Raw genomic sequence first — 12,966 nt, 5'->3', positions numbered from 1 at the left:
GTATGGTCATTAGCGTTCGAAATTGACTGCGTGTAAAGTGTTGAAATCCTTCGAAATCGAACAGCAAAGAAAGTTTTTTATTTTTTTTTTTTGCTTTTGGGCCAAACGTGACAGAGGAAACAATATTTGGATGAGACAATTTTGAGTTTGCTGAGCAGGAAGATTCGACAATAGAGGATATTATTATTCGTGCTACTTATAAGCACCTGCACACATATTTGTTTGTTTGTTTGTTTTTTTTTTTTTGGACAACGTAAGAGAAACTTTGAAAGTTTTTTTTTTTTTTTTTTTTTTGGACGATTCTCCATAAATTAGGTTAGACTTTGTTGACCTCCGAACTTTGCTTGCCTCCAGCGACGTCAGTGGCCGCCACGCAGGTCCCCGCGGTGGGCAGCGACTCCGCCGGCTCTTCGTACTCCATCAGCGGCATCCTGGGAATCAGCTCGGCTGCTGATGTCGGCAAGAGGAAGAGGGATGAAGGTGAGCTTAACAGAAGACGTTTGTGTGTGGATGTTAACATCTTCACATGTGCACAACAAACAGCAACGCATTACAAAAAGCCCCCCCCCCCCCTCCTCCATTTTAATTTCTGGTGTGGAAATTCCAGTTAAGAATCGAAAAACTGCGGGTGTGATGATCAACGTCTTCATTTACAAACTCTGCTGGAGGGCCATCAGAGAGGAAATGATCGATCCCGATCGTTTCCACGCTTGATCAATGTTGATCAGCGGCGGTGCGCGCGCGTTACGTACGCAGCGTTCATGATCACGTGACTTCTGTGAGCGCGTGTGCCGGTCTGTCAGTGGCATTAAAAAGCCATCACGCAGACAGGTAAATGAGACAGGACCAGATGTCTGAATGGGAGGGGGGGGGGGGGGGCTCGGGTTGTTGGGAAACACCACTTGCCCCCCCCCCCCCCCCGCCCCCAACACACACGCACACACATACTGGGAGAAGATTTGCTATACCTGCATAATATAATCAGCTCCAATACTCAAGTGTTATCAAAAACTCTGCCTTTGGAAAAATGAACATGCCTGGCAGCTATTTCAAAATATGTTTATCAGAATTTGTTTATCATTTTTGAGAGGCCCCGTGACACAGTGGTTAGAGCAGTGGTTTGGTAATTCAGGGGTCGTGCGTTCGACCCCTAACGGGACAAGCCGAAAGAAACTTACTTTTGTTCGTCACTGTGATTGTTGAGCTCCGGTCAACTGTTTCCATACGACGTGATCCGGTCCAACCGGGCCTACGTATACACCTGCGCTACATTTGGTCGCGACAGCCGAGTGACACGCGAACATCATCGGCATAAACGTCATCTATCAAGATGGAGGTTGGCCGTTTATTTTGTGCAGTAATCTAAAACGCCTTACAAGTCGTTGAAAACACGACACTTGCGCAACGCTGTCGGGAGGCGCCATATTTGCGACACGCGACCACGATGACGTCAGCGCGCATTGATGGTGTTCGGTTCCGATTGAGCGTTTACATGACGACAATTGACTCGTTATCGTTTTGGCTAATGGAATATTCCAGTCCATTCGAGTTGGGCCCATTTATTCTGACCGAGGTGTTTATATTTAGCGTTGACATTTGTTCTGGGCCTCTCAACCGATTCAAATCGCAAACCTCTGCATTTGGTTTCTTTTTTTTTTTTTTTTTTTATCATTTGAAGTGGTGCAGAAAACTATTCCATCATCCTAAAGGCATTCATTCTATTTGAGGCCTTTGAAAGAAAACTCCCCCTCAGTGTGAAGTATTGCAATTACATCACTGCAAACTCCAAGTAAAATCATAATCATGAGCGTATTTCCCCTCTCTGACTGCGTCAACCAAAAGTGAGGCTTGTAATTTTCGAAAAAAAAAAGCAGATTGCGGAACTCGTGTCCTGGACCTCGCCCGACTGTGCAGGTGTACCTAATGTAGTGTCCGGTTGTAAAGCATTCCAGCGGACAACAAGAACTCGTCTTGCGCGCTTGTTAGCAGCAGCAGCAGAACGCAAGACTTGACGATGCCGCGTAGCTGACAGATATCTGGAAGTTGCGCGCACGCTCGGGGTTGAACGACTCGTTTTTTTGTTTTTTTTTCTTTTGTTGGAGAGTACATCGTGACGCAAACTGAATGCGACGGTATTGGTCCCCGAGCTAAAGACGGACCGCCATCGAAACAAGTCAACGGAAATGATGAAATATTCCATCTATCCATCCATTTTCTTTCACCGCTTATCCTCACAAGGGTCACGGGCGTGCCGGAGCCCTTCCAAGCTATCGTTGGGCAGGAGGCGGGGCACGCCCTCAACTGGTCGCGAGCCAGTCGCACTGATTAAATATATCGTTTTTGCACGTTTTCCTCTTCGCCGAGCCGGCCGCTCTCATCTTGTGTTCGTGAGCGCGGCGTTTTGTAAGACGCGACACCGTTCTCCTGCAAAGTCTAGCGCCGTTCCGATTGTACTTTTATTGTTTTGTCCGGATGGTACGAGTATTGTGATAGCCAAAGATAGCGCAGGCAGCGTTGGCCGTCACCTGTTAATTGGCCGATTGGAAGACGAGATACCAAAATGGTGTGGTCGACTTAGCGGGTCGTCGACTTTAAAATGTAAACGTCGACTCGCGAACTTTTCGGCTGACTGCTTCCGCCCGTTTTGTCGCTGAGAGCTTTAACAACAAAACTGTCGGGATGGATTTTTTTCCATCCCATTTATCCTCGTCACACTGTTTTCCAACCCAGGCGTTATTCGAAGCTTTTCTTTTTCGGAGGCCGCCAGCCCGAAATCTTTTTTTCGGGGAACAAAGTCATCCTCACGATAATACCAGTGAATAGCTCAACTATCAAGTCCAAATAACTGTGGTGAATATGACCCATAATTGGGATCCTTTTGTCGGAGACAATAAATGTCGTGTTATACGGATGAAGTATTACGCGCGCCCTGACGACGGTGGCAAAGACTCGAGTACGAGTGCTGTAATCTAATTAGGGGCCTCATTGTTGCACGCACTTCTCCGCGTGTAACACGACGATCGTTTGGCTGAACTTTCAAATCGATTCAAAAGGCGCGTTAATATATCGCGCTGAAGCCTGCGGGAAGCGTAGGACGCCAGCGCGCCGTGTCGTCGGCGCGGTCGCCGGACTCTGCGGCCTAATGAACAGCCTTGCTCATCACGGCGTCCATTAGAGGCGGATGACACGCATGCACAGCGTGCGGCGACATCGACAAACACAATTACTTGCTATGGGAGGAAGCTGAATATACGCGGAGGAAATAAAATCGAGATCCGTCCCAAACGCTTTATGTAATGTATGGACAGCATATACATGGTCAGATCTATGAAACGACAATTAAGGCGCCATTACACACAGCTGTACAAATTTGGCTGAAACAAATACAAATATTAGACTTCACGCCGATCCGATCGGCCGATAATTGGCATCGGTCGATCGGTTTTAAAGTCATAATTTGCCCATCTGATCGATGACGTCATTGATCCGGAAAAGACATCTACTCCACGTCGCCGTCGTGCATGGTATATCTGTTTATTTTTAGATGGTGGTATTTATGTAGTTTTGACGTGCCACTGTAAATACCTGATGGCCAATAAAGTCATTAAAAAAACAATAACACAACGGCAGCATCACAGAGACAAGACAACACGTAATGCTCAGAAAAGACAAATCAAAATTGACAAAACAAATTTGGTCTTTCACCTTTGCATGATGTCAGAGTACAGCGATCAAATCCTGTATTCCGATAACTATTGTTCCATCTTGTGATCGGATCGGGGATTGGTGATCTTTTTTTTTTTTTTCCCAAAACTTGCTGATCGGTGATTGGCCCAAAAAAAATCCTGATCGCGTAAAGCCCAATGAATATAATTTATATAAAAGAAGGCCTGGTGCCAAGTATTGGCCAACCATGCAGATGCTTTTTTTACTTGTTCGTAAACAGGAATATTTTAAACTTAACCCCCCCGCCCCTAAAAAAAAAAAAAAATTCCTTGCTACCTTTCTGACTTCAGATACGCCAACAGAAACTGTCCCGAACCTCCGGTGCGGGGCTGAACCCAAATGCAGGACTCCAAGATGAGGACATGATGTTGGGCGTAGTTTTTATTCAAAGCTGAGGTCAGCAGTCCAAGAAGGCAGAGGGAGAAAAATGCTAGGCTAGGCAGGATCCAAAAGATATGCAGCGAGGTCTGATGACTAGCACACAAACTATGAACTAGGACTTGACTATGAAACATGAACTAAGACAGGACTAAACTGAGGTGGGACAGAAACACTGTGACGAGGATAGCTCAACACTACACCATTTTCAGTGGTGGAGATTCCTACGGTCAGTGAATGCAACTCACTAACTCAAGGCACAACGAACTGGCAAATGCGGCCGTGTCACCGCCCCGAGCAGTGGCCACGCCCTTCTTGGCCGTGGTCCAGCCTGGCTCATGAGGGTGTCATTCATAAGTCAATTGCAGTACATATTTTATGAACGCATTCATCACTTGTCAATGACAAACTTTGAAACTTTGAAATGTAATCCAAACGTGTCAACCAGAATTTTCGGGGACTCATCCTTGTCCAAATTGATGAGAAAATAGTTTGTGGCTTTTATCCCCCGTCATCACGACACAACTTTTTACAACTCATTCCAGACGGTCACGGTCACGACGCTCGTGCTTACGTCTGCCGTCGTCGGGCTCATCCATTTGCGAGTGAGCTAAACCCGCGCTCAGGAGATCCCAAACGGCCTTTGTGCCGCGTTCCTGCGCTCAAAGTTGTTCTGCACCTGCTCATCCTCATCCGCGCACACATTTGACTTTCCGTCTTTTGGCTGTTGTGCGCGCGCGAGGTGAGGGCGATGACCTGCGCGACCTCAGCCAGGGCGAGGGGAAGTCCTCGTTTGCGGAGGGGTCTTCGGGTGACGGGGAGCAGAATGTGGATGAATGGGACGGAATTCAAGAACTTGACTTGTGGGGGCAAAGGGGGCCCATTGGATCTTGACCTGCCGTCTTAAAAGGGGCCCACTCGCATCTGTCTGAGCGCAATCGTGGTTGTTTTGTTGCTTTTCTACACAAAACACTTTCCACGACATCATCTAGGCGAAAATTACAACCAGGTGTTGCTTAAAATTAAACGTGAAACCCAAACATCTTCAAAAAAGTACGAAAACAGCAAGCCGGGCTGACCTTTGACCCTCACTGTGCATCCACTGCGACGTGCGAGATCGGATTAAAGAAGATGGGAATGAGCTGAGGTGGTGCACAGTGTGGAAGGGAGGATGGAGGGAATCGCTTACCCCCCCCCCCAAAAAAAAAAAAAAAAAAAAAAAAAGCCGTCCATCACTGGAGTTTCCAAAAGGCTGCGCACAAACCGGAACCTTCCGGTCACACTCGTAGCTTCGGTGCCGTCTTTGTCAGTGATTCGCAACCACTGATCCACCGAAATGGGAAACGATCCCGTTTCGCTAATGCCTGAATCCCACGACAACAATTTAGCGTCGCTATTAGCTTAGTTTGCTCATTTCCAGATTGGGCCTGAAAATGTTTTGTCAATCACGCCAACAATTTGTAGTGCGACATCATCCACGATCAACAATTTGCCATTGGGAAGTACGGCGATGGCAAAAAAGTCAGGCGTGTGTGACGTTTTCTTTTATCGTTAATGTGACACATCAGCAAAAACAACATCGCGCTTGGACGTCAGCCAATAGGATTGCGTCTCGCAACGGCGCCAAACCTCCCTCGGTCGGCGTTGTTGACATTTCTGAGTGAAGAGGAGGAGCATCAATTGACGGATTACCGTCATGTTGTTTACAAACAAACGTTAGCCCTAGCTAGCAACATAACGTTACGTTGCCTGCTTGCTAGCACCATTTAAAGTCTGTGAGCGTGACGTCAAGCTCTCCTTGAACAATGGACAGCCCCAACGTCCTCGCCAGAGGATTTCGGGACGACCCCGCACAAGTTTTTCTTCTTTTCTGATACAAATTTTGCCCATCAAAACTCGTGTCTCTTTCTCCATGATGGTTGTCGCTGATGCCGCGGTAACAGTTTTTATCCAGCGGCGTTGACACACTTTCCTATCCCGCCTCCCCGCTAGTTTGATTTGACGAGATGAGCCCGATAATTCTAAAAGACGGAACCAGAATCACAATCTTCTTTATTGCCAAGAGTGTCAGAACACACAAGGAATTTGTCTCCGGCGGTCAGAGCCGCTCGAGTACGACGGATTGGCGGAAAATACTCGTGGGACGTAAAGACAATCCGAGGACAGTCACGGAGCGATAAAAGGTTGTTGATAATCTGGCAATGATAGTACACTTTTTTTGGGGGGACAATTGTTCAAAGAGGTGATGCATTCAGAGCCGTTTGAATGGCTCAGAGAGAAATTGTCCAGCGCAATGACCAACGTGCAAAGGGTGCCAGGAGGCGACATTGTAATCCATGTACGTCAGCTGTATTTGCCAGTGCCGTGACTAAAATGTGGCGTCATTTCACGGCAACAGTCTGAAATAGTGTAATTATAAGAGACCAAATTTGTCTTACAGTCTGATCCAGCCAATCATCCAAAAATGATTATTTAAGATCTCTGCGTCTACTCAATTTCTGTAAATATGTATTAGCTTGGCGTTCAACTAAATAGGCTTGTTTTTTTTTTTTTTTTAGGGGGGGGGCTGGACAAAATCATCATTATATGAGTATACTGTTGATACGTTTTGTGATATTTTTGTTGGGTAGCGTGTCGTGACATTTTTTTCTTCTTGCTTCTTTTACGTTGGAGAATTTCAGTCTATGTCAAGTGCATAAGGCGACCTGCAATCCCTGCAAACACACACAATAATTAGGAATATTTGACCTGCACGTTTTCCCATTTGATGGCGTGTTGAAAAATGTCAACGGTGAGATGAAAAGGATGACGAAGGGAACGAAAAGAAAGAGAGGAGGCGGAAGAGAGAGAGAGAGAGAGAGATGGGAAAAAGGCAGAGGATAGAACAATAATGGCTCATTGTTTGTTTTGTTCTGCTCTGGAGGAGAGGGAAGAGAAACACTTCCCTTCTGAGACCGACTCAGAGATAGAGGCAGCTGTGTGTGTGTGTGTGTGTGTGTGCGCTCGCGCGGGTGTCCAGCCAGCGGTGGTGAATAGGATTTAACCCGTCACGCCAATGAGTTTCTTTACCCATCCATGGACGGATACAATGAAAGCAGCCGGATATCGAGCCACGCCACGCCACGCCACACACCCACGCCGACACACAAACACACACTCATCCAGATGAACGGACAATATTGATCATCATAAATACAAAGCTTTGTTCTTACTTGTAGTTTGTGTCGTTTCTCCAAGGTCTCCCTTTCGTCTGCCGCTTTGTGCTTGCACAACCCGGCCGAGCCACTTTGAGAGCGTGTGCGCGGGTGTGAGACGAGTGACAGCAGAAAGCAATAAAGCGGCTGAAATGGTGCCATCAGCGCTACGTGATTGATCAATTGAATTCCATCGCGGGGACCGGCCGGCGGGATTAAATGGGTCGCCGTGGGTTACCGGGCTAAAGCATCACACTGGCTTTATCTCCACCCTGATTGGTCTGCCGACCGCCGGAGACCCTCCGACCTCACACCCGCGCCGTGTGTTGGTTAGGGTGGAGAAAGTCGCGGCGCAGGAGAGATTAGGATCCAGGAGTGTGTTTGTCAGAGGGAGAGTAGATGAAAGAGGTTTTGTGTACTCTTTCGTGGCTGCAGCCCTTCTCGTCTTGTGACGGAGAGCCGACAAGAACCATTCGGACCGACTTTGCCGTGTGTGAAGCTTTAAGGGAAACCCTTGACACGACGCCGTCTCCAAACTGGCAGTTAATTGCAAATTATTGTCGACTTACTTATCGTGATCCTCAAAATGCAGCAATAATGAAAAGCTTTGATAGGACGCATCCATACCACAGCGCCGTTTAAAAAATGGTCCAAACTCTTGAATTTCTGCAATTCAAGTCTTAAATCTCAGTGACGTGTGCGACACAACCCAGGAAGTAGGCAAAGGAATTTGACATTTGCTTGATCAGATACGTAGCTATCAATAAATCATCCATCCCGTCCATCCATTTTCTGTACCGCTTATTATCCCGACGGGTCGCGGGCGCGGGCTACACCGTGAACTGGTCGCCGGCCAATCGCAGGCCATATAGACACAAACAAACAACCATTGGCAATCGCGTTCACACCTACGGGCAATTTAGCGTCTTCAGTTAGCCTAGCATGCGAATTTTTGGATGTGGGAGTAGACCAGAGCGCCCGGAGAAAAGCCACGCAGGGTTAGGTGTTCCTCCACGGTAACAATGACAGCTCTTCCGATGCGTTGGTTTGTCAAAAGCTGAGAAAAAGCTGAGAAACGTGCCACAGATAGCTTCAATCGTACGACGCGTTGGGGTTTAAAGATTCCCAAACTGCAATCGGGGACCGAAAAACCTTTGCAGCGCTGCGATGGGGAAGGGAACGATAAACTTGGGAAAAGTGCAAAAAAAAGAAAAAGAAGCGGATGATGACTTTTGGGGCACTCTGCAATGTCGCAAATATATTTTGCCGTTTAGAGTCTTGGCTGCGATGAGGTCATCAAGTGATGCAGCAACACGAGGCTCGATTGTTCTTCTTTTCGCTCAGACTGGCCAAATGCATCTGTATGTTCAGTCCATACCGAAGAAAGAAAATAATATTTAAGACCCCCCCCCCCCCCCGGCCCCCCAACCCCACAAGACCTCTCGACTGCCTGTCTGTCATGCCCCCCCCCCCCCGAACACACGCGGTGACCCCGGGACTAAAATAGGCTCTCAGGAGGAGTTTGGAGCGATGAATTGGCTCTGCAGCGGTGGGGATTTTCACCCTCATCCCCACCCCCCGCCTCCCTTTTTTCCCCTTTATCTAGTTCTCTGCTTCTTCTCGCTTTTCTAATCATTCGCGGGCTGCGACTTTTCAGAGTTCTTATAATTGTCTGGTCGGGTCCTTCGGCCCCGGCAATAACCGCAGGATACGAGAGCTCGCTGTCTAATACTGATAGCGCGGCAATACATATTTGGGTGTCGGGCCGACGCGAGCGGAATGGCGGAGAATAAGAGAGAAGGTGCGCGGCCGACAGATCAAAAAGGAGCGACGGCCTGCCTGCCAATGACTCGCGTTTGGACGGGCTTTTCTCCGCAATCGATGCTTTTAAAGCAACCCGCCGAGCGCCACGAAATTCTTTCGCAGAGATTTGTTTTATCGGCCGAGCGGCCGTCAAAGTTCCCGATCTGATATCCGCACCCGCTCGAATTTCCATCTGTAAATAACTTTGGTGACGTCCGCAAGGCTTCTCAACGTCGACGTTTTATTTTTATTTTTTTTTTTTTTAGGTCTGCAGGAGTCGCCGCTGGCCAATGGGCACAGCCACAGCGGGCGGGACTTCCTCAGGAAGCAGATGAGAGGGGAGCTGTTCTCGCCGCAGCAGATCGAGGTATTGGACCGCCTGTTTGACAGACAGCCGTCCTGTCCGATCCAATCCAGCTCTGAGCTCTATGCGAGCCCAGACCCTGGCAAGGTAAGGGCGCAGGGCCGCGGCGGCCATTTGGGCCTTTTGGCTAGTTGATCAACTACGAATTCATTCGTTCGTTCGTTTGACGATTATCCAAGTGATAAAGACGCCCCTTCGATGTTCCGAATGCTTGTTCAAATGCCCGATGATGAAAAATGATGATTTGTGGTGTTGCCAAAGTGCGGATGAAGCTCAGCCTGCCAAGTCAGACGTGGTGAAGATGTCGAAGAAGAACATTGATTGAGCCGAAACTGAATGGACAGACGGAATCCAAATCCGCAGCCCGGCGGCGGCTGCGGAAAACTTTCCCAGGAGACTTGAAGACGTTATAACTGCAGAATGTCATAAGCTGGAGTGTCACTTCAATTCATGTCTGACTCGAGGCAGGCCAGAAAATCTTTTTGGCAGTGGAGTTATATCTTCAGCTCCCACTAAAACGTTAAGGTGATAATATTTAACCTCAGCGAGATGACGCGCTACGGAGAGCGATGGATGCGAACAAATCTTGTGGGTGTCAGCCACAATATTTCTGCCATTTCATATCTTAAAGCCAAATATTTCCCATAACTGGCTACTTTCACCCAGCTTCAAATTATTGGCCGGCGAATGACGTCAAAGATGCGGCGCTGGCTCATTGCTGCTTTTGGACCCTTGACGCTGATGCATCTCGAGAATATTCAGCCCGGTCGTTGCATTTAAATTGACCTCACGCCCTTTGTCGGCCGCAAAATCTCGTCAATGTGAGCGGAATGGACAAGTGTAATAACAAAACAACAAGAAGAAGAATTTGCATTCGGTCAGACGCTCGCAACGTGCACTGCGCAGGTCGATATTAAGGAGACGCATTTGGCAAAAGCCTGAAAATGACAATTATTTTGTTGGTCCGGGCTCTGAATACATGCCCCTTTCGCTTTCATTGACTTGATCAGTGTCAAGGGCAAGAGAACAAACACGGCGGCGGCGTGTAGAAGCGCAGACGGGCTAAAGCCTTCCGACCTCAGGGGCGGACTTGGCCCTCTTTAGCGCTTTCATGTGGTTCCGACCGACACGGAGACCCGAGCGGCGCAGGGCGAGAGGTCGACGGGGATCGGCTGAAGCAGCTCCGTAGACTTCGGAGGTCAGCCGAGTGGAGGTGGCGGGGCGAAGGGGATGGGTGGGGGGGGTGGGGGGTGGGGGGGCTCCGCTCTCCGACGGGGCGGCTCGACCGGGGGTCGCCCTGGGGTCAGATTGGCTTTAGGAGCCGCATTGTGATTACCGAGAGGCGCATTCCGATCCGTCCCTCCAACTCCGCTGCCCTCTATCATCTGTTCTGGTCAAGTCAACCGTCCCCCCGCCCCCATTTTTCCCAAAGGGAATGATTGACAGTCATACGCTCAGCCTCTTTGCTCTTTGTGTGCGTGTGCGGGTTTGTGCGTTGTGTGGCGCGCCGGCGGTCAACGGGGGTCACGTCGGACTGCGGCGGACCTTGCTCGGAGTTGCCAAGAAGGTTTTGGACCTGCTGCTTCAAAGTCTGCGTCAGCACTTTTTGTTCTGCCGTCTTTGTGGGGATCATTTTGGATGGCGCAACGTTACGGACGCCATTGAAACGGACAATTTAAATGGAGGCAGGAACAGTTTTGAGCCTCACTTGGAAGTTTGTTTGGGATTTTAATGTGACCTTGATGCTTGCATGTGCGCCCGCACGCAAATGAGAGTTACTACCTGAACACGGAAGACGGATACAGTACACGAGTCTCGGTTCTGGGCAAGCGTATGCGAAATCAGTGGTCTCCAATCTTTTTCAGCATTGCCCACCTTTTGAAGACATTATTTTCACCCCCCCCCCCCCCCAGGCCGAGCTTGCAATAATCAATCACTCCAGTGGTCACTTTTAAGAATGATGTGGGCTTGTGCGCTCTGTAGTAAAAATTGGCTCCATCTGCTGGCTGTAAGAGTTCATGGCACCCCTGCCCCCTCCCCCGGTTTGAAAAGCACTGACCTATAGAGTTAGAATTAGCCTAACCCTAACCCTGTGACGATGTCATTTTTTCCCCTTGACACTAGTGTTCAATATTTTGATAGAACACTGTAGAATACAAAAACGTTCATTTGCAACAGTATTTATCTCGATCCGTACGCTCACTTCTTCAACATTCCGAGGAATTCACAATGTCCCATCGCCGCTGAGCTCGTTTTCAGGCAGGCACGCGGGGCGGACACCTGGTGCTCGGGGGCCACCGGGTGCCCGCAGGCGGCGTGTTGGTGACCCCTGTACAATACTTTTGCTTTTCAAGGAACTTGTACGGTTTCGTCCAGTGAGACGTTTTTTTGATAAACTCGTTAAAATAACGAGCTCATAAGCAAATGTCCTTTTTTCTGTCATCCGAACACACTCGGCCGTCCGTCTCTTAATCTCCGGCCCGACGGTCGTCGTCTGCGTCAGCAGAGTCGATTAAGCCGCACAATTAATTTGTGGGCGCGTCTGCATGTGCGCTTGTCAGAGGGAGTCGGTTTGAATTTCCCTTCAATCACTTCCCATTAGTCAGGTGATAAATCAGCTCAGATGGTGGCCCCTCCCACCCGTCCGCTCCACGCCGGGTCCCAAAGACGGCCCGCTTCACAAAAAGTGAAAGGGAGAGCGCCTTTTTGTTTGCTTGCCGTCACATTTTCCGTTTGGAAACGTTGACAAGTGACTGCAGAGATAATTGTGCGGGTTTTTTTTTTGGGTTTTCCTGAAACGATTCACTTGCTTAAATACAAACAGTTGATCAAAAACATCACAACGCCAAAGACGACCACATAAATAAATGACTATACATTTCTGTCAATAACCTGAGGATAAAATCATCTCAAACATCAAACACTGTGAAAATGTAAATTTCTAAGCTTTTAGATATTTAATGTATGGAGTCAAATTCAGTAATAGATTTTCAAACCCCATACAAGAGGTTTATCAAAAATGGCTTCCGGAAATAATCCCTTTTTTTCTTCTTCTTCTTCTGTCGTCTGTCCGCCATCGTGATTGTATTTCATAATAATGCAGAAGACTGAGAGGTGGTTTTCATATTTTGGTCCCCTTAATCATAATCTTTGATCCAAATCTTGCAGTCGATCCCACCAGCGTCCCCCGTGAGGCTCATTCCAAACGTGGGCGCGATTCGAGAATGCAGATTCCCGCGCAGCGCCGGCCGTTGCGCTGCTTTTCTTTCTTTTTCAGACCATCTGTGAGAATTTGCTGGTTTGCGGTCGCACCTCTTTTGCATCAGGAGAACAGAAGGATGCGGCGAGAGGGCGCGACCAAGACAGAGATGGAGAAATGGGGCAATTTGGAGAATGGGGGAAAGGGGAAATGCCATTATGCAAATGCGCCGCTGCGACATGGCGACGCGCACGCGCGTGCACGTGCCCTCGCGTCGTGGACGCTCATCACTTATTGATGCG

At 48.5% G+C, this 12,966-nt stretch overlaps 1 protein-coding gene across 1 annotated transcript in view; it reads left to right on the top strand.

The window, feature by feature from the left end:
- LOC133506356 (paired box protein Pax-5-like) overlaps window positions 1–12,966 on the top strand; it is a 34,407-nt gene that overhangs the window by 10,646 nt on the left and 10,795 nt on the right. The window contains exons 3-4 of the mRNA XM_061830419.1: window positions 355–480; window positions 9,368–9,525. Of these exons, the coding sequence (XP_061686403.1) occupies window positions 355–480; window positions 9,368–9,525 (284 nt within the window). The remainder of the gene's footprint in view (window positions 1–354; window positions 481–9,367; window positions 9,526–12,966) is intronic.

Source organism: Syngnathoides biaculeatus, chromosome 9, assembly GCF_019802595.1.
Source record: "Syngnathoides biaculeatus isolate LvHL_M chromosome 9, ASM1980259v1, whole genome shotgun sequence".
Taxonomy (NCBI): Eukaryota; Metazoa; Chordata; class Actinopteri; order Syngnathiformes; family Syngnathidae; genus Syngnathoides; species Syngnathoides biaculeatus.
This window is presented reverse-complemented; position numbering and strand designations above follow the sequence as displayed.